The sequence below is a fragment of the Magallana gigas genome, chromosome 7 (assembly GCF_963853765.1).
Source record: "Magallana gigas chromosome 7, xbMagGiga1.1, whole genome shotgun sequence".
Classification (NCBI taxonomy): domain Eukaryota; kingdom Metazoa; phylum Mollusca; class Bivalvia; order Ostreida; family Ostreidae; genus Magallana; species Magallana gigas.
The window spans coordinates 6,154,327-6,172,869 of NC_088859.1; the positions used below are offsets into that span (position 1 = coordinate 6,154,327).

Genomic DNA, 18,543 nt, shown 5'->3' on the forward strand with positions numbered 1-18,543 from the left:
GAATAGAATATTTTGTTTGTTCAAGCATGCGCTCTATATTTTCTGAAAGAAAAACCACTTGGAAATACGCCGTTATATGCTAAAAATTCAAAAATGGTGGGAAAAGGTTGTCGTTACGATGTCATATTTCTAAATTGTGGGCACTTGAATCAAAATAAACATTATGTAAAAACAACATATAGATATCTGTACAAAGAAAAAAAGAATTACAGTACAACGTTGATGTTCATTATAGGGGGCCATTTTAGGCCCTTATCATATATAGTCCTTTGTGCCCGTTCTATACCCTTCTTATGGAGAAACACTGAATGTTCCTAATTCACATAAAGATTGCTTATGACTTGAGGGTGTGTCATGAACTTGACCTAGGTTTAGTTGTGCAAGTTCAAAGTCATTGTTAAAAAAATGCATATTTCCTTTCTAGGCCATATCTTGAAGCGGAAAATGTTTAAAGACTAACATTGGACACAAAGATTGCTTGTGACCTGTAAATATGTCCAGAGACCTGTTCAGCAGAGTGAGCGCTTGCGAGTGCTTGCCAAATTTCCCTATACTTGCAACACATAATGTTGGCTAGCACTCGCTCTGCTGAATAGGCATCTGATCTTGAGCTTTGGTCATTTATGCAAGTACCAGGTCACTTTATGATTTTGGTGCATCCATTACTGTTACTCGAGTTATTATATTTTCTTAAAGGGTGTATTCATTTGTGAGCTTGCTTACAATACCTCTAATTAAAATTAGACTTATAAATCTGCTCCTCTGATACATGATCTAACATTCCGTATGGAGCCATCTCAGAGTGATCTTTTTAAATACATGTAGTCAATAAAATTGCTGCTCTCAAAATCCTGGCTGGTAGTTTGGATATATGTGTTTCTATATCTCCTGGAGGTGCCTCTTGTAATGAACAAAAGTCATGGCAAAAAGCTTGTGTCCTTTCTAAGTAAGTGCAATTGTTATTTAATACACCCGCAAACTTAAAAAATTTTAGCAAACAAAACTTACAGGTTAATTTGCCTGAACATTGACCTTTATTTAAAGCAATGTCAAAGTTGTAATGCAACCATGATGGTATTGACGTAATTTTAACACGAGGTGAATGTTTCTTTGACAAATTTTGTGAGAAAATTACTACAATGTTTATCATTATTCACATACTTAGAATAACCATCTTTTAAAAACGTTCACAAAATTTTATATAAAATCAGATGAAGTAGCTTCTAGTAGAGTGCCTGGATCAGAAACTCTTGACTTGAGAAGATGGATGTTTACAGGCATAATGTTCAACTGCCTTACAGCATGTGTACAAACCATCTAAATCTAAATTTGGTTATTTTGTAAGAGCAGCCCAGTTTTGAAACTAATTTTTTACAATTTGTAACCGCAATTAAAGAAAAATTTTGATGCAAAAAAAAGTATACATATACTGTTGGTTAAAAAAAGAATAACTTCTATTTCTAAGTCTCTTTCTTGGGTATTTTGAGCATCAAAATCAATTATAAAAAAGTTTAAATGATATACAACAAACAGAGTTTTGTTGTGTTGATAGTTTATTTTTTGGAGGCTTCTTGTGCTTTCAATACACGGACCACAATCTTCTGTTCTTCAATAAGGAAAGCCCGGACTATCCTGTAAAATCAAAGATACATTTAGTGTTATTTACAACTTTTAAGTAACATATGGCAATAAACTTTTATAGCATTTTTGCAATGTTCAATGCAATAAACTATACCTCAAGTCTGTTTTTCAATGAGGAAATTCATCAAATTTACCATACACATATTTAAAGGCAGTCTTCAAGAGGATATTATTTTTTAAATTTTACTCAATTTGTGGTATATGATACTTATGAATTTTCAAAAATATATTTCTTTTAAAACTAAATTGAAAAAATATCGCAATAGATTTATCCATTACTTTTGGAATGTTAATAATTATGTTCATTTGCATCAAAAACCTTATATAATAAGATTTTACCAATATAATTTCTTGTTCGTCAGACATCCTATGGAAAAAGGTAGGCGAGGACAAGCAATTAAATTACAAAATTGTTTTTATTTGTAAGCAAAATTTATAGGGGGTACATACATAAATTTGCGCAGACAGTTTTTTTTTTTAATTTTCTCCTTGTTTCTGATTTATAAATCAAAACTGATAAAATACGAAAAATAGAGCGGAAATTGAACAAAAAAACAGTGCGAAATTTCCGGGATGCGAGAAATTAATAAAATTATTCGTACAGTTTTATTTAAACGTGAGCGCGCGGGATCTGAAAATTGGTGTGGCCTTAACATGCCACAAAAAAAGAACCCTTTTTTTGATAGTACATGGCTTTTATTAAACTTGTATGTTTTCTATCTTTCAAGGTTCTATACTACAAAACACTCAACTCAATATATATATATATATATATATATATATATATATATATTTTTTTTTTTTTATTAAATGTGCACTCAATACAATGCAAAATACTTGATTGGGGATTTTTCACTGCCTGACAAATATTTGTCACTTGTCTTAATTAAAATAAGCGTGATACAAGGCTCAGGATTTTTCTTAAGTAAATTAGGCTTGTGGTATGGAAATACAAAACAAACGAAGAACTGCTAATATCAATTATTTGTTCTTTTTTCTTTATACTTTTCAATGTACCATAAAATTATTTTTAAAGTGTTACATGTTGGAATTAACAATATTTCAAATGTTTGGGGTGAATTTTCAAGTTTACACTTCTTTAATGCAACATTTAAACTGTATACATGTGCCGGGTTTTTTTTTTCAATTAGATCTTAACAACTTAGTCATAAAATCTTAAAATTAAACCACTCATAGAATAAACAGCAAAGTAGCCTTTACAAAAGTATAAATTTTTTTTTTTAATCTGTTATTTCTGTTACAAAATTACATGCGAATAACAGAAAGAGATAGTGGAACTATTAACCATACATACCTCTCGCGAACACATCTGTGGCAGCGAGTACCTCCATAGCAGCGTGTCACCGTCTTCAGTCGTCGAGACATGGACATCAGCTTCAGGGGCCTGGCAGGTGTAATCTACAACAAATGAATCAGCGTACAACCTTTCTGTAGATTTACAGCAAATCATTGATACTTATCCCTGATCAGCATGCAAACAACTGAAAAAGGTTTAACAGGAATTGCAGTAATGGTTTCTGAAAAAATAAAATGCAAAAAGATGTTTGGCATAGTCATTTCAAGTTTAAATGAAATTTATTCTGGGAAGCCATTGCCTACCTTTACTTTTAATAAATAAAAAGTTATCTCACTTAAAAGAGAGTGTCATTGTGTGGTGATTCTGTGGATATATTGATAACATCTACCTATAACTGGTGATTGCTAAAAAGGGCTGAGGGTTTCGTGAAAATGGCCAACAATCCATGAGAGTTGGCAGAAGTGTAGGCTGAAAGTTGGATATGCAAGACCTTTCAAAAAATATCTTCTTATGGGTGTCACTTGACTATATATCTGCCCCCCCCCCCCCAAAAAAAAGTGATCTTATTTATCAGATTTTTCTTTGGATGATGCCAGGGATTAGAGCATTAATGGGATCAACTAGCATGGAGACATCCATTCATTAATTCTGATTGTAACACCTCATTTGATTGGCTAAACAAATTTATATATATTGTATTACATAACTTGCCTATGTCATAATATGATGCACGTGCGAAACATATTAATCCGCTTGATGTTACATTTAAATTATGTACAAATTAACATATTTAAACTAATAAATGAGCCTTATTATCTGATTTAAATAGTAGAAAATTAAATTATAAGATATAAATTTAATTTCTTCCTATGTTATACGAGTATAACATTACTTGGAACAGTTTATGCTTTTTTCTAAACGCTTTGCGGTTTATAAAGCGTAAACTACCCCAAGTTATGTTATATAACATATATCAGAGTTCTTGAAATCTTTCGGTCCTGTCGGCAAGACCGATAAAAATAACCAAGGACCGATTACTTGAGGTTGCCTGTCAGTCCAAATGACCGGTAGATATGGACAGAGTAACTTGCGAAATTATAACTAGTATTCGTACAAAAGCAACAGAAATATGATGAAAACCCTAGCCTCTGTGTAATCACTGAGGAGATCCGAACGCATACGATAAATCTAGAGGAGTTTTTCGCGGGTTTTTTCGCTCTCTCTAGACTTATCATACATTTTCGGAACACCTCAGTAATTATTACTTCCGTTGCTTTCGATATGTTTGGCGAGTATTTCGATATTGATACGGTGTGTTTATAATGCAGCTAACAGATGTAGTTAGACAATAGGAATAAGTCTTTCAATCATTTTCCAACCTAGATTTTGACAGAAATCATGGGAAAAATTGGGAGAACTTGTTTAAAACATAGCGTGCAGGGGCTGACAAATACATTTTTAAAGCACTTGCCCGAGGGCAAGTGACTAGGCAAAATTCACTTGCCCTACCTTAATATCTACTTGCCCCACCTAAATCTTTATTTTGATAAAATAAAAACAATTTTCATATAAAGTGTTGTGTACTTGTTTATTTCATTTTTCATACACTTCAAATTCATCATAGTTATACAAATCATTTTCATTTTGTCTGGATTTTCTCTCAGGGGCCTGATGTCCATTCACATGTCTACCCCTTGATGTCCCTAACCAGTGTTCTATTGCCTTGGAGGCCTTAAATTCATGGAGGGGTGGGCCTTCAACCATAACATTTATCTGAGCTTGCAAATTTTCCTGACTTAAGTTTGATCTTAGTCTTGTTTTCATTAATTTCATGCTTGAAAAAACTCTCTCACATTTTGCTGAACTACAACTAACACTCAACATTAAATCTATGACTTTCTGCAAATGTGTAAACTTTGGGGAAGCTGTTTCAGACACTAGCAAATATGCATCATAGATAGACATAGTTTTATAATGTGCAATACATACTTTCAAATCAAGATATTCATTTAAAATTGAATCCTTAGTTTCATCAAATATAGGTTCAAAGAATTTCAAAATGTTTTCAAGACCATCTCTTCCATAAAGAGCTAGAGAGGTTCTGTCTGATGGCCAGATTTTGAAGTTAAACACGGTGTTAAAATCCTTCAGTGGACTTTCTCTAAACATGCCAAATCTGAAATGAAATTTAAATCAAATATAGTTCTGTGTCAAATTCATAAATTATAAGAAATTAGATGTAACCTTATGCATAATAGTCATTTACTCAGTTACAGCAATTCACTTTTAACCTATAAATGATATTGACAATGAATTAGTAGTCAGAGCCAGTTGATCTCTCTCAGACTGTAGAACAAGAAAAAATATTATGTGCATATTTCAGTGCCAATACCTTTCATCCAAAGACTTTATCACAGCATCCAATATCTTTCTTGTTTCACTGTCCATGTAGTCAACAGGATTGCAGGGACCATGTAGTTTAAGATCTCCAAACATTTTCTCCTCTGGATTATACTTGGACATAAACTCCCTCATGTTGTTTCCAGGATGAAATTTCAATGAGGTCAACCTCAAGATGACTGCCTCGACTTTGGGAAGCACTTCCAACACAAGCATATCTTCTGTTTGGAAGAACTGCTCAGAAAAATGTAAAATTAAGCAGAGATTTCAGAAGATAAAAATGAGTCTAAAATTTTCAAAGGAATCAATTTAAGTCACTTACATCAATTAAAATTAATAAGTTAAATTAGTTTACTGTTAGTTTCCACTTTACCTTGGACAGATCTGTAATGACATCTAAGACATCAATGAGTAGAAACATGATTTTCAAAACTGGGGCAGATGTCAAATCTTTGAGGTATTTCTTTGCTGTGCCTGCATACAAGTCTGTCCTGCTTGCAGCTTCATCTAAATGTGTTGTGACAACAAGCAAATTTGTTTGGATGGCTCTTAGGGCTTTCCCTTGACTTGCAACCCATCTCACCTATAGAGACAACATATCAATCAAATTCAATGTCATTTATAAAAATAATATGAAAAACTTTACAATCAGTACACATTTGAAACTAACAAAATGTATTTCATTTTAAAACTTACATCCTTAACATCTGGGATATGTGCAAGATCAGCATCAAGAATGTCTGCTATGGCTTTTATTTCTCTGCGTCTCTTTGGTGATCCATGATAATACTTATAGATTCCTTTTAAAGTGCTTTCCAATTTCTGAAGACTTTGAACATCCTTGACTGAATCCATCACTGCCAGTTGAAGTTTGTGTGCAATACACCACATTCCCAAAACATGATTGTATTCCTTTACCAGTTTTCCCACAACTCCATTTTTCTTACCTTGCATGACATTTGCACCGTCAAAGTTCGCGCAAATTAATGTTGGACCTGGTTCATTAGCTTTCAAATTCTCCTTCGTTAAGCCAACTAAACTCAAGGCTCTGAAAATGCCATCTAAAACGCCATCTGCATGACCATGTTCCAAATTTACAATGCCACAAAATATTGTTACAGGATTCCGAGTCTTAGGAGACACATATCGTATGAGGACATTCTCTTGTTCAAGGTTACTACAGTCAGTGCTACCATCAGAGAGAACAGAAACAAAATTTGCTCCTTTCAAATCATCAGCAACAGCTTCAGTCATAGCATCAGCGATAAATTTTATAAAATCTTTACATCTATTTGCATTCAAATAATTGTTCCCAAGATCAACACCAAGTTTCTGAATCAATTTACAATCGATTTCAAAATCACTGTGTGGTTTACCATGTTTTGCAATTTTATATGCTATATTGAAAAGAGCATCAAGCCTTTTCATTTGGTTTTCATCTAACTTCAGCAATGCTGTCATAATAGGTGTTGCTCTAACATTGACATTGTCACTTACATGTGTTTGATTTCCATCCTTTTTCACGGGAGTTCCGTTTTTCTGGCGATAGAAACTGGTGCATATCACATGAACATCGCTAGTTTGATGGGCCTTAAGAGATTCCACACGAAAGAGTTTGCATCCTTCGTAGAAAGAATTGTTTTTTACGTTGCCAACCGCAGGAAATTCCCTGCAAATTGTGCAGTACATTGTGTCATTTATATCGTCATGTCGTACCCAAGGCCAGGTTTCCTCCCACGTTTTCACGTAGCATCTTTTCCGTTTGGTCTTTTCGTATTTACCATGTTTCGCTAATGTAGTTTCGTTGTTGTTTTTATCAGCTGTCTGATCATCTGTACTTTTTCTCTTCGTTATTGTTACAAACTTGTCCATCGTCGAGCTTTAATCGCGCCGTATGTCATATGTACACGTTTTTTCCGCGCTTTACCTTTACTTTTAACAGAGACTTGAAAAAGCGTTTTTGTGACTAAAGTTAGCACTCGGCACACCTCGGCCAATTTGTATCTCATAGTTTGATGTAGGTTACGGAATCGACCGAGGTTTGCCGAATGTAAAGTTAGATGATAAATTGTTAACTCGTACGTAAATCTATTTTCAGTGTAGTCGTTTGTTGTGTTTAAAAAATTCACTTGCCCTCGGGCAAGTTCCTACTGATTTTTCACTTGCCCGATCGCAAAAAGCACTAGCCCCGGGCGTCGGGCAATCGGATTTGTCTGCCCCTGGCGTGAACTGAGGGCCCTATTTAAATCCAATATGGCGAGTGTTGTCTCGGTACATTTTTCAATGTACATGTACATTGCATACACCTAAACAGGGTTTTCAATTAATTTTTTTATTGCAATACACAGAAAAACACACACAAAAATCCCAATGTAATCATTTATAATTTTTTTCGGGAAATAAAAAAAAGTGATTAATGAAGTGATAAATAAGAATGTTATCAGGAGCCAGAATGTGAAAGTTAGGAGAAATCAGATCAATTAAGGTAAAAATGAGAGAAAAAAGAAGGCAAATATACATGTACATGTAGTTTTTTCATCTTTCTATTCAAAATGTTTGGACTGACAGAAATCAGTCTGGACTGACAAACTTCTGATGGTTGTCAGTCCAAATGACTGACAGTCGAAAAAAGATTTCAAGAACTCTGATATATATAACATAGGTAAAAATTAAATTCATTCCTTAAATAAAACGTTTGAGTTACACTGATTTGAAAAGAAAAACTGCTAAAAGCATTTTTTAATTCCAACAATTATTAAGTACTTATATAAAACATACCCCATGTAGTTTAACTTTACAATCTCCACATTTGGGCACACTACCAGGTTTCTTTGTGTAAAGGTAAACCAATTTACCACCTGAAGGAAAAAAAACCCAACATAAAATGTAAGCATACGCACACCAGAGGATACACTGAGTTTTGATACATCAAAAAAGGTCATGCTAATATTACATAGAAGCATGAGAGACAAGAATTTACACATTCATAAACTTATAAACATTTCTATGTCATGCTTTATTTACAACGAGGACAACATGTCAACACTATGTTTGATCAAATTAACCTGCATGCTAAAACATCAATAAAACTACTCACCAGGAGTCTTTGATCTGTATTATGCAGCATATGAAAAAGGAAAAATCATTGTGATTTATATAATAGTCAAAAAAGGTAGCAATTTTGGATGAACAAATAATTTTAACCAGCAGTGTTTAAAGCTAGTGCTGACTAGACAGCGCTTATAACAATACATGTATGTAGGCCAAATGAATATCAAAGCAGAATTCATGTAAATTAAAAAACTTGACAACCTAGAAGTGGGCATTTCAAAAGAGAATTAAATCTTGGGCTTTTTTTCGTACTATTGAGTGAACATCGCTTGAACCCGGGGTATGAGTAATTCAGCAAAATGTGCTTAACATAAATATATTGGAATACTACTTTATAATTGAATAAAAATTTCTTTGTGGTAATGAATAAAGCATCTGGCCCTAGAGATGTCTCATGAAAGATTTCATGAGGACTAGCTGTGAAATCTTGTTCGCTATTCAAACACATTTGATAATATAAAATAATCATAATATTTATAAACAACTTCGTATATAAATAAAGTAGCACAATTTTATAAAAGCCTTGTATAGCAAACTGGTTAATTTGAAGTATTTCTGTGCAAAGAAAACATTTCGTATTGCTAAACACACTTACACCCTCCTGCTGTTACTTTTTGTGTTGTAAGACAGTCTACGACGGAAAGTCAGTCGCTGAACCATCTGTAAGAATAAAGGTATAAATATAATACACTTGAAGAGGAAACACGTAACAATTCAGAGATCATATCCTATAATTTATTTTGCAGTATGAACGTACAAGTTCACTATGTACAAAGTTTTACATAAAACTAGTCACTGTCAGTAAAAGATAATGTAAAATGAGTAACCTATCATTGTAGGCCAGAAATGGTAAGACATCTCCTTTTGAATGATTCTCTACATAATACTTATTCATAAGAAGAACATTCATTTCTTAATGTTAATCAATCTGACATCTATCTCAACCCCCCCCCCCCTTCCCATTTTAAAACTATTTCTCAACATTGTAAGATCATATATCCGTAAAATAAATGTTCTCATATATAGATTAATCTATTTTAAAGGAATGAAGGGAACTTGATTTGACTATTGTCTTTAATTATGAAATGATGGTGGGGATTGTAGCGTATGAAGTCGACAAACACATTCTACCTTGTTTGTTTACCGGAAGAAAAGATTGCACCGGAAGTCTTCATTTTTGACATCGGGATCGAGTGCACTGAACAGATTATTGACTTTATTCAGTTAATTTTTGGTCTTTTCCCTATCATGGGTACCCTTATAGAATCATACGAGCAACAATACTCAAGTTTAACAGCTGAAATAACCTTTAACATTGGAAGAATCTCTAATACTCATGGAGGTAAATATTCATCGAACGTTCGAATTTGCTCTGAATTTGGGTAAAAGTTGTAACTGTAAAACTTAAATAAAAAATGTCACCGATTAACTGTTCATATGTATCAAATTGTTAATTATGAATTAATGTTGATTTTGGGAAGATGTGTGTTCTGTTTGAATTTACCCTTATAACAGTCATTTGTAGTTTCAGAACTGATCTGTCAAATATGCAATGTCAGCCACAACTTTGTAAGGGTGCCGATTCTGTAACCACAGCTATATTATTGACATTAAAAGCATTAGAGTAAAACTTCAAAACGAAGTTGAAATTTTAACCCATTGAATACCATTACATGTATCATTTATTTTGTTGCTTGTGTGCATATTATCAAAATATATACATTGAATGACTATTTATTTGAAGAAATTGGTAGAACCAGGGTTGCCAAAAATATAAATGGGAAAATAATACAGGTTGAATTGGAGAAAATCTCATTATCTCTACTATTTGCAAGGGAAAATGGCCGAAATTCATACTTTTGAATTTTTTCTCTCTTTATCAAATTTAACTTCATTATCAATTCCATATATTATCAATTCCATTTTAGTGAGTGTGATTTTTCCTACCATGTCACTACACCAAATATACACAATTTTTCCCTTTACAAAATAGAATCCATGACTGACTGCTTGTTTGGCAGACAGAGGAATAAACATATGAGTGAACTACTCATATTTGTATTTTATTTGAAAACATTGTAGTAAACATATATTTACGGTACTGCATTTTATGTACACATTCATTGAGGGATGGAAAAGTTTTGTCTTATGAAAAATTTCAGAGATAGAGTCATGATGATTTTTTTTAAAGTTACTCACAACTGGTAATATTCTTTTTTGAAGCTGAAAGACAGCAGCATATTCGACAGGCTGATAAGTTATTTGATGAAGCAACAGAATTGGTAAGTATATGTCTAACATTCAAATTATAAACAATAGCTGCACTCTGACTATTGCAGATTATAAACAGCAGGAATCCCACATTTGGGATCACACATGGGATTTTGTAATTTGAGCTCATAATTTAGGATTTCTATCATCATGATCATGTCTGTAAAAGTATCTCTATACCAACTATTGTCATGTTTTTTTTATAGTGTGTTACAGCATGGAGATTTTAATGTTATGATGAATTACTTACTGGTAATACATGTATTGACATTTATTTGTCCAACTTCATATCCCAGTAGTTTGATTGGGGCAGGGGAGTACTGCTCAAGGAAATTGCAATAAATTATGCAAATCAAGTTTTCCATCCAAAAGTGCAGTTCTTCCGTATTTTTCAAATTCATACTTATGCAAGAAAGTCACAACAGGCTATTTTTCTTATTGATATATTTTTATTTGGATACAAAATGATTAATATAAAAGGAATTTTATTTTAACTTTTTTTAATAGAGATTGGGGGAGGGGGGTTGCAATGATGTTGCAATTTAGTACATAATTAAAACAACAAAAATCCCATAATACTGAATACAGGATTATTGTGCCCCTTTTTTTTTCTTTTTTTCCCACCCTTCTATGTACACTTCCTAATGGTTTCTCCCTGACTGCCAAGACACAATTTTATGATAAATACACTTTCTTAGTAATAAAGCAATTCAAAAGTTGTATTGAATTGGCCCAGTCTTAAATTTGTCTGCTGACAACAAGAGCAAATGGGCCAAAGATGAAATGGGGGTGAATATTTCCCTGTAAACAGTATTACTTAAGTGAATTTTAACTTTAGGCCTTTTAAGAATTGCTTTGTAAAATTGTTCAATATGTCTGCTTTTCAGCTTGAGCAGATGGAGCTGGAGGTGAAAGACCTTCCCATCAAAGACAGACAAAAGTACAACACACGGGTCAAAAGCTACAAGGCGGAACTCTCCAAACTTCAGAAAGACAATGTATGTCAAACTTAATGAATTATTAAGGCTAACTTGAATCCTCACATAAAAAAACTTACTAGGTACTGTTAGTTACTGTAGGGCATATGGTATTTTTATGATGTCATTTGCGACTTCATTAGCAAAGTAATACACTCTGCTCCTCTTCTTTTTCGAAAAAGAAGAAGAGTGAATTATTCCCCTTTGCAAATGAATGTGCATGGTCTCATACATTGACGGCAGGTATGCTACTTTGTAACAAACCCAAAGTCCATTTTCTTGAATATGTTTTTAAATTAATTTGATATTACAAGTACGTGAATTATAGATTGAGTTGAAATATCTATTTTAATGCCAGTCCCTTATAAGAATTAGTAATTCATATACTGCAGATCTTATTTTTTAGTTATGTCAGATATACATATGTATTAAGCTAGGCGGCTTAAAGTTGAAAGCAGTCTAGAATGACTTTTTCTCTGTGTATAAGTACATGTATCTAGTGATAAGTGATATGATGCATCTATTTTATGTGAACTTCAGATTAAAACTGAATAATCTCTATTGAGATTTGTCTAATGTAATGATATATTTTTGATTTTGGGAAAAATTGAAAAAAAGACTGATTAATTTAACAATTTTAATCAATAGAAACGAGCCAAACTTGGTATAGACAGCAGCAGAGATGAACTCCTGGGCGACGATACACATGATTCAGAAGACCAGGTAACATTTCATCCACAGCTTCAATTCATAAATGAAATTTTACAACAATGATAACAAATACACGTATATTGTACTGAACTCGTTGATCTGTTGAAAAAGCAGCAAAACTTGCAATACACAAACAGAAAATCATTTACTGATCTTCGAAAAAAGGATTTCTTTCTGTTAGCTTAGCATACAATTATATAGTGTTTAAGACTGCTGATACGTTAATGTGCATTTCAGTTTTATATCAAACTGATAAAATTTAGAAATAAAATGTTATGTTTTGTAGAGACAGAGACTATTAGACAACACAGAATCATTAGAAAGGACCTCCAGACGGCTAGACCATGGATATAAAATCACACTAGAAACAGGTAATGAAGAAAACCTGCCAACTCTAAGTCACCAAAAGTCCAGTCTGATTCATATCAGACTTTCACAAGCTCCTATTTGATGAATGTTGCTTGAACAGTTTTATGATAAGGAGCTAGTGAAGATTTTGTTTTAATCAGACTGCTATAAGTAAACAAAAGATCAGATTTTCTCTCTATAATGAATATGACGCTGAGAAATATCTTTAGTCTTGATAGGTAGGAACTCAAATCATATGAGGTGGAATGGGACACATTCAGACACTTAAATTTGTTTTATTGATTGTTTTCCCTTGCACCACTGTGTTCAATCAAGGTGAATAACTCCATTTTTTTTAAATTTTAATTTTAAATAACAAATTGAGTTATGCCCCTTCTCAAGTCCTGGAAAAAAAAGTTGATTGTCCAGTACATTCTATTTTATGGTCTTTGACCTTAAAAACTGAAGATTATTTTTTTGCCAAAATTGCACTTTAATGATTCTTGTGACATCAAAAACTGTAAGAACTATAGCCAATCTCAAACTCCTGCTTTATACAGATCATGACTAGCTACTGCTTGGATTGGCCACACTTTAGGAACAAACATGTAAAAGAAAAATGTGTTAAGTCAGGAATGATAATATTGTTAATTTTAAAAGGTATAGAGTAAATGTAAATACAAGTACTCACACACTTAATTTTTTATTTACTTATTCCAGAATACATGTCTCATATGTATATGACAATCATTTACTTACAGATGTATCAAATTTTTAATTCTTGTCATTCTTGTCCGAGGCAGAACAATAATTCTATCATGCCACATGAAATATTGATTCCTGGTATAATACAATGCTAAAAAATTACCCTTATTAAAACTTAAGTATAAAGTAAGTGTAAATATTATCATGACTTGGGAATATATTACCATATTAGCAATTATTGTTCTGTAAGAAAGATGAAAAGATGTGGCTGTCCAATATTTTTTACTTGTATAGAACTAGAGAAAACATATAAACAGCTTGATAGCCATTTTTCTCCTTGTAGAACAATTGGGTGCACAAATTATGGAGGATCTTCACAGTCAACGACAGACCATCAGCCGGTCTCGACAACGGGTGAGTGGATCAAGTGTTCTCAGAAATGTTTTACCTGTTTTCTTTTTTATAAAGAATATACATGTACATGTATATGAAAGCTTGTACTTGTGACTGATTTAGATAAAAATGGCTGTATATTTAGAAAGCTTTGCTCTTTTAGATGGAAGAAATGGATACAAACCTTGGTAAAAGTTCCAGAGTGCTGTCAGGCATGATGAGGAGGTAAGTGGTGACAAATGGTTTGAGTTTACTCGTATCAACTCTTGGATATTGAACATGACTGGTTGGCTGATTAATTGTATGAAATGTTCACCAGTGCAGATGAAAGGCACCAAATTTTCACTAATATTGTGTTTAGTTTGTTATACAACAAGAGATGGATCTTTTTATTTTATAAGTTCACCAAAAGTAAATGTTTTAAAATTAAGTGGCCTTTTCGAATCACATTATGTGCATCATCTGTCCATAGCTTGTCTTCTTCGTGTGGAGATTGGAGGAGAAAGGGATGGGTGTCAGAGCCCCTCATCAAAGAAAATGCAAACTTATTAAATTCACATACTAATATTATTAAAAAAAAAAAAAGGCCTAGGATTCCCTGTGCAAACAAACTAATCCCTTGAATTTTTTTCTGGTGCTAAGCAAGAATCGAGTTTTTCATATACAAATTCAATATACATTGTACCTGTAATTCTTGTTTCCTGTAACAGGATGTCACAATTTGTGTTAAAAGGCCTGGAAATTCCCTCGTTTATAAACTGAACTTTGAAAAGATAAAGAGGCAGAACCGTGAAAATAACTTTATTTACAGTGTAAAGAAAACATATAAAGCTAATGCATACAACCCTCTCTAAACACACACACACTCATACACTCAATTCACACCCGCAAATAACTGATAAAATCACACAACGCATTCACACAAATAATATTAACAAAAAATAAACAAATCCCCTAAATACCCCCCAACATATATAAACAGAATAAATAACCCGACTTTGGCTGATGTCACTTATGAATACTAAGTCCGGACAATGCTTTTGAGAAGTTGTATTTTAATAAATAATTTCACCCGCAGCAGGTACGTGCATAGTTGAGACCACAATTCATGTTCATCATTGGTGGTAAGGATACATCACACTTTCATGTATATCGCATAAACTGGTACACGTGCGTAGACACACTGTCATTTAAACCAAACCTTTCGTCACGGATGTTACTGGACCATATCACCAGCTCATATAGTGCCCGTGCGTCCGCGTGTGTCACATGTCCCACGTTGACTATGGGTCCACGATGGTTAGCTTGTCGTTGTCCTGCATCCACGGATGATACCGTCATGTATATAACCGACCACACTCACTCAGCTAGTCACCTAAAATTCAATTCATTGTCGGGTCCTCAGTGAAAATTACACTACACTGTTCAAAACACACATTAGATTCAACCGTCGGGCTACCATATTTTAAATTCTTATACAAACAAACAAAAATGTCATAAAACACTTAGCAAAGGACAATATAGATATATAGACAATATAGATACTTAAGTATGCGCATTCTAAATTGAAGTGATAATGAAAAATACTTCTCACTTACTGCTGTTCTTTCTCAACACGGTTTATTGTACTTTCACCACACAGGAATTCTATTCAAACACTCCACACAGGATTAGACATAGGCCACACAGGTCTTAAGACATATTGTCAAACTCCACGAAGGTTCATACAGAAGGACACACCTTCTCTCATCAACGACCTGGCCGGAACTACTAGTAACTCATGCACGAAAACCGGTCTAACAAACAATGACCAGCTGACCGTGGCACTCTATGGAGCGCCGTTACTCACAAAAATTAATAGACTAATAAAACTTTAATTGAACATATATACAAAATTGTGACACAGGATAATTCAATTTGAATTTTGTTGGTTTTCAGGGAAAACTTTGTTTTATGGAAATGATCTTAATTAGCAGAATAATTAGACTAATTGGATTACCCTTTGGTAAATCACTTAGTTTAATGTCTAACTACCAAGACTGATTTAAATGATTAATTACTTTTTCTGTATTATGAATTCAACACAATACCTCTTTTATAGTGAACCAAAACCTCAGATGACATAATTTACAGAATGTAAACAGAGGGAAAATGTTGATGAACCGGTACTCAAAAAGAAATCAACTTTCTTTACAAGCTGTCACAGGCAGCTCCAAAATTTGACCTGTGGTTTAATGCTTGCAATTACTCTGTTAAATTACTACTTCAGATAGTATGAGTAGTGCGGCTTTTGAGCAAACTCTTGTCCTCTATACCTGCCATGATGTTCCAATGTTATAGAAACTTCAGACTCTGACTGATCTTCGATTCATGAAGAATGACTGTCAGAGTTATCAATAGGGTTTTAATATGCTGTAATATCTGAAATAAGATTGTGATCAAGTGTTTCTAGGAGAGCAAATAGAACTAATTCTTAAATTTTTATTCAGAGTGGGAGTAAGCGGGTGAATTAGGTAATATTAAATAATTTCTGACAATCTATGGTATTTAAAATCTTTCCTATACTTCAGTTTTGGATTCAAAAGCATGAATTTAAAACAAGATCAAGAAAATGCATCAATGTGCACAACTTGCAGATAATTCCACACGTTATGAATGACAATAAATTCATAGTACATCTGTAGTTCAGACAGCCTTTAGAAATGTTGATGAGTGCATCAACAAGTTTTTGACAATGAAATAATCGGAAGTGACGCTGACTACCTATTGTTTTTTTGTCTTTCCTTTTGTTTGAAGTTGTATTGACAGTTACCGGTATTAATCTCCTTAGCTAGATTAAAAGACTCATACATTAATATCTTTTACATCATTTAATGACATATTCATAATCATGGAACTGGTTCCCGGTCCATTTGATCACACCTACCTTCGTGATCAGACAGATATTTGAATTTGTGCTTTGTCATACTTTGTTTGTTTCACCTATGTTCCTCCGTATTATCAGAATTATTTGTTAGGGAGGTAAACAAATTAAATATGAAACTGTGCTATACTGTACTTTGTTTCACTTGCTGTACTTTCCTCTGGATCCACAGAGTCACAATTATTTGTTTAGGAGTTGTACTTTTGTAGTTACACATTTGTGATATTTGAACATTTGATTTATTTTGTTGTAGAATTATACAGAACAGACTGTTGCTATTGGTGATCTGTGCCATTTTGCTGATTGTGATTATTCTGGCCGTGTATTTCATTGTCAAGAAGAAGTCATGACCGAAGCTCCTGCTAGAGGACACTGGGGTCATTAGTGCAATCTCCTTGTTTCTATCAAACTTTCAACACACATTGTTGTGAATTGTTTTATTTCTTTCAGATTTTATGTCAGTATTGTTCACATCCTTGACTAAGGATGACATAGAAATTTGTAAGGTTATGATTCAGAGAGAAGGTCTATGGGGATTTTTTTTTGGTGGGGGGGGGGGGGGGATGATTGATGATCATACAGCAACCAGGAAGTTTAGGCAGGTGCTTGATCTCTTTAAAGTTATAGGGCAACTGGAATTCAATAGACTGTATTTTCTTAACAAGAGGCATGTGGCAGCTTTTATATTCTTGTAAACAAAATATTAATTCAAAATTACATATGTTATGCAGAACATGCAATACATATCCAAGCATATTGAATTTTCACATATTTTATTAAATTTTTAATGCATAGTTCCCTGAATTTGCCTGCGTTGTTATTGTGCAGACATGTAAATGTCTGACATAATGTGATTGAGAAAAAAAGGAATTAACTTCCGCATTTTCTAATCAACTTTGTTTCACAGCCAAAACCAGTCACCTGGAAATCTAGACATTCCAATTGGAAATTAAGTTAAAATATCAGAAATTAAGTCTTAAAATTATGGTGGAAAGCCTAAGGTCTCTTCATAAAATGCAGTATATATTTCTCCCGATTTTTCATCTTTATCCTCTGTATCTGAACTCAGGCCACACACCTGTTGCTTGATCAGAATCTTTTCACTGTTTTATGTACAAAATATTCCAGTTAACATTGAAAACCTAATTTGTATGTGCTTAGATTATATTGTCAAGTCAAAACGATTTCCATTTACCGTAAAACTTTGTAAATGTCAAGAAGTCAAAGACCATATACATGTACAGGTATGTACGTTTGTATATTAATTTTTATATGATGCTGGAGAGCCAACTAGTAAGTTATTCACTGTTACCATTATTTCATTTTCTTATATCAGAAACCTATGATTGATTTGACAGAGGTTCAGCAATATTTATTAGAATTATTTATTTCACAAACAAAACATCCTATTTACCTGGTAGCTTTTTTTAATTTACATAAATTATGTATGAAGTTACAATATGCTTCAATACACACCTGATTGATCTGTCACCAAATGATGAATGCTTAGAGGTAATTGTACACTTACTTATTGTAAGAATAAATAATTGAATTAGTTTCTCACTGATCGGAAGGTTACAAAATACAGCAGAAGTGCTTTAATTTAGTTGACACTTCTAATTGTGATGTTTTTCCATTCTGTTGTTCTAGAGATTTCCATACAGTGTAAAAGATTATGTAATGTTGATTGTGTGTATGTGTACTTATTGTCTGTGATAAGTCATTAAAGAATCAGACAATTGCCA

At 33.1% G+C, this 18,543-nt stretch overlaps 3 protein-coding genes across 3 annotated transcripts; 1 reads left to right on the forward strand and 2 right to left on the reverse strand.

Moving 5' to 3' along the window:
- Window positions 1–1,535: 1,535 nt before the first annotated feature.
- On the reverse strand, window positions 1,536–9,196 carry LOC105319282 (large ribosomal subunit protein eL34). Its single transcript, XM_066065198.1, has 5 exons — window positions 9,066–9,196; window positions 8,457–8,470; window positions 8,138–8,217; window positions 2,957–3,060; window positions 1,536–1,632 (listed from the first exon to the last, which is right to left on the reverse strand). The coding sequence occupies exons 1-5, from the start codon at window positions 9,128–9,130 to the stop codon at window positions 1,554–1,556; spliced, it is 342 nt and encodes a 113-aa protein (XP_065921270.1). The 5' UTR covers window positions 9,131–9,196; the 3' UTR covers window positions 1,536–1,553.
- Window positions 4,436–7,577, reverse strand: LOC105332076 (zinc finger protein 862-like). The gene is made up of 4 exons (XM_066065196.1): window positions 6,056–7,577; window positions 5,733–5,942; window positions 5,352–5,593; window positions 4,436–5,135 (listed from the first exon to the last, which is right to left on the reverse strand). Exons 1-4 carry the CDS (start codon window positions 7,229–7,231, stop codon window positions 4,553–4,555), a joined length of 2,211 nt encoding a protein of 736 aa, XP_065921268.1. The 5' UTR covers window positions 7,232–7,577; the 3' UTR covers window positions 4,436–4,552.
- A 430-nt stretch (window positions 9,197–9,626) lies between the features above and the next one.
- On the forward strand, window positions 9,627–18,543 carry LOC105319283 (vesicle transport through interaction with t-SNAREs homolog 1A). The gene is made up of 8 exons (XM_011416757.4): window positions 9,627–9,812; window positions 10,694–10,752; window positions 11,629–11,739; window positions 12,367–12,441; window positions 12,716–12,800; window positions 13,826–13,896; window positions 14,039–14,100; window positions 17,052–18,543. The coding sequence occupies exons 1-8, from the start codon at window positions 9,719–9,721 to the stop codon at window positions 17,146–17,148; spliced, it is 654 nt and encodes a 217-aa protein (XP_011415059.1). The 5' UTR covers window positions 9,627–9,718; the 3' UTR covers window positions 17,149–18,543.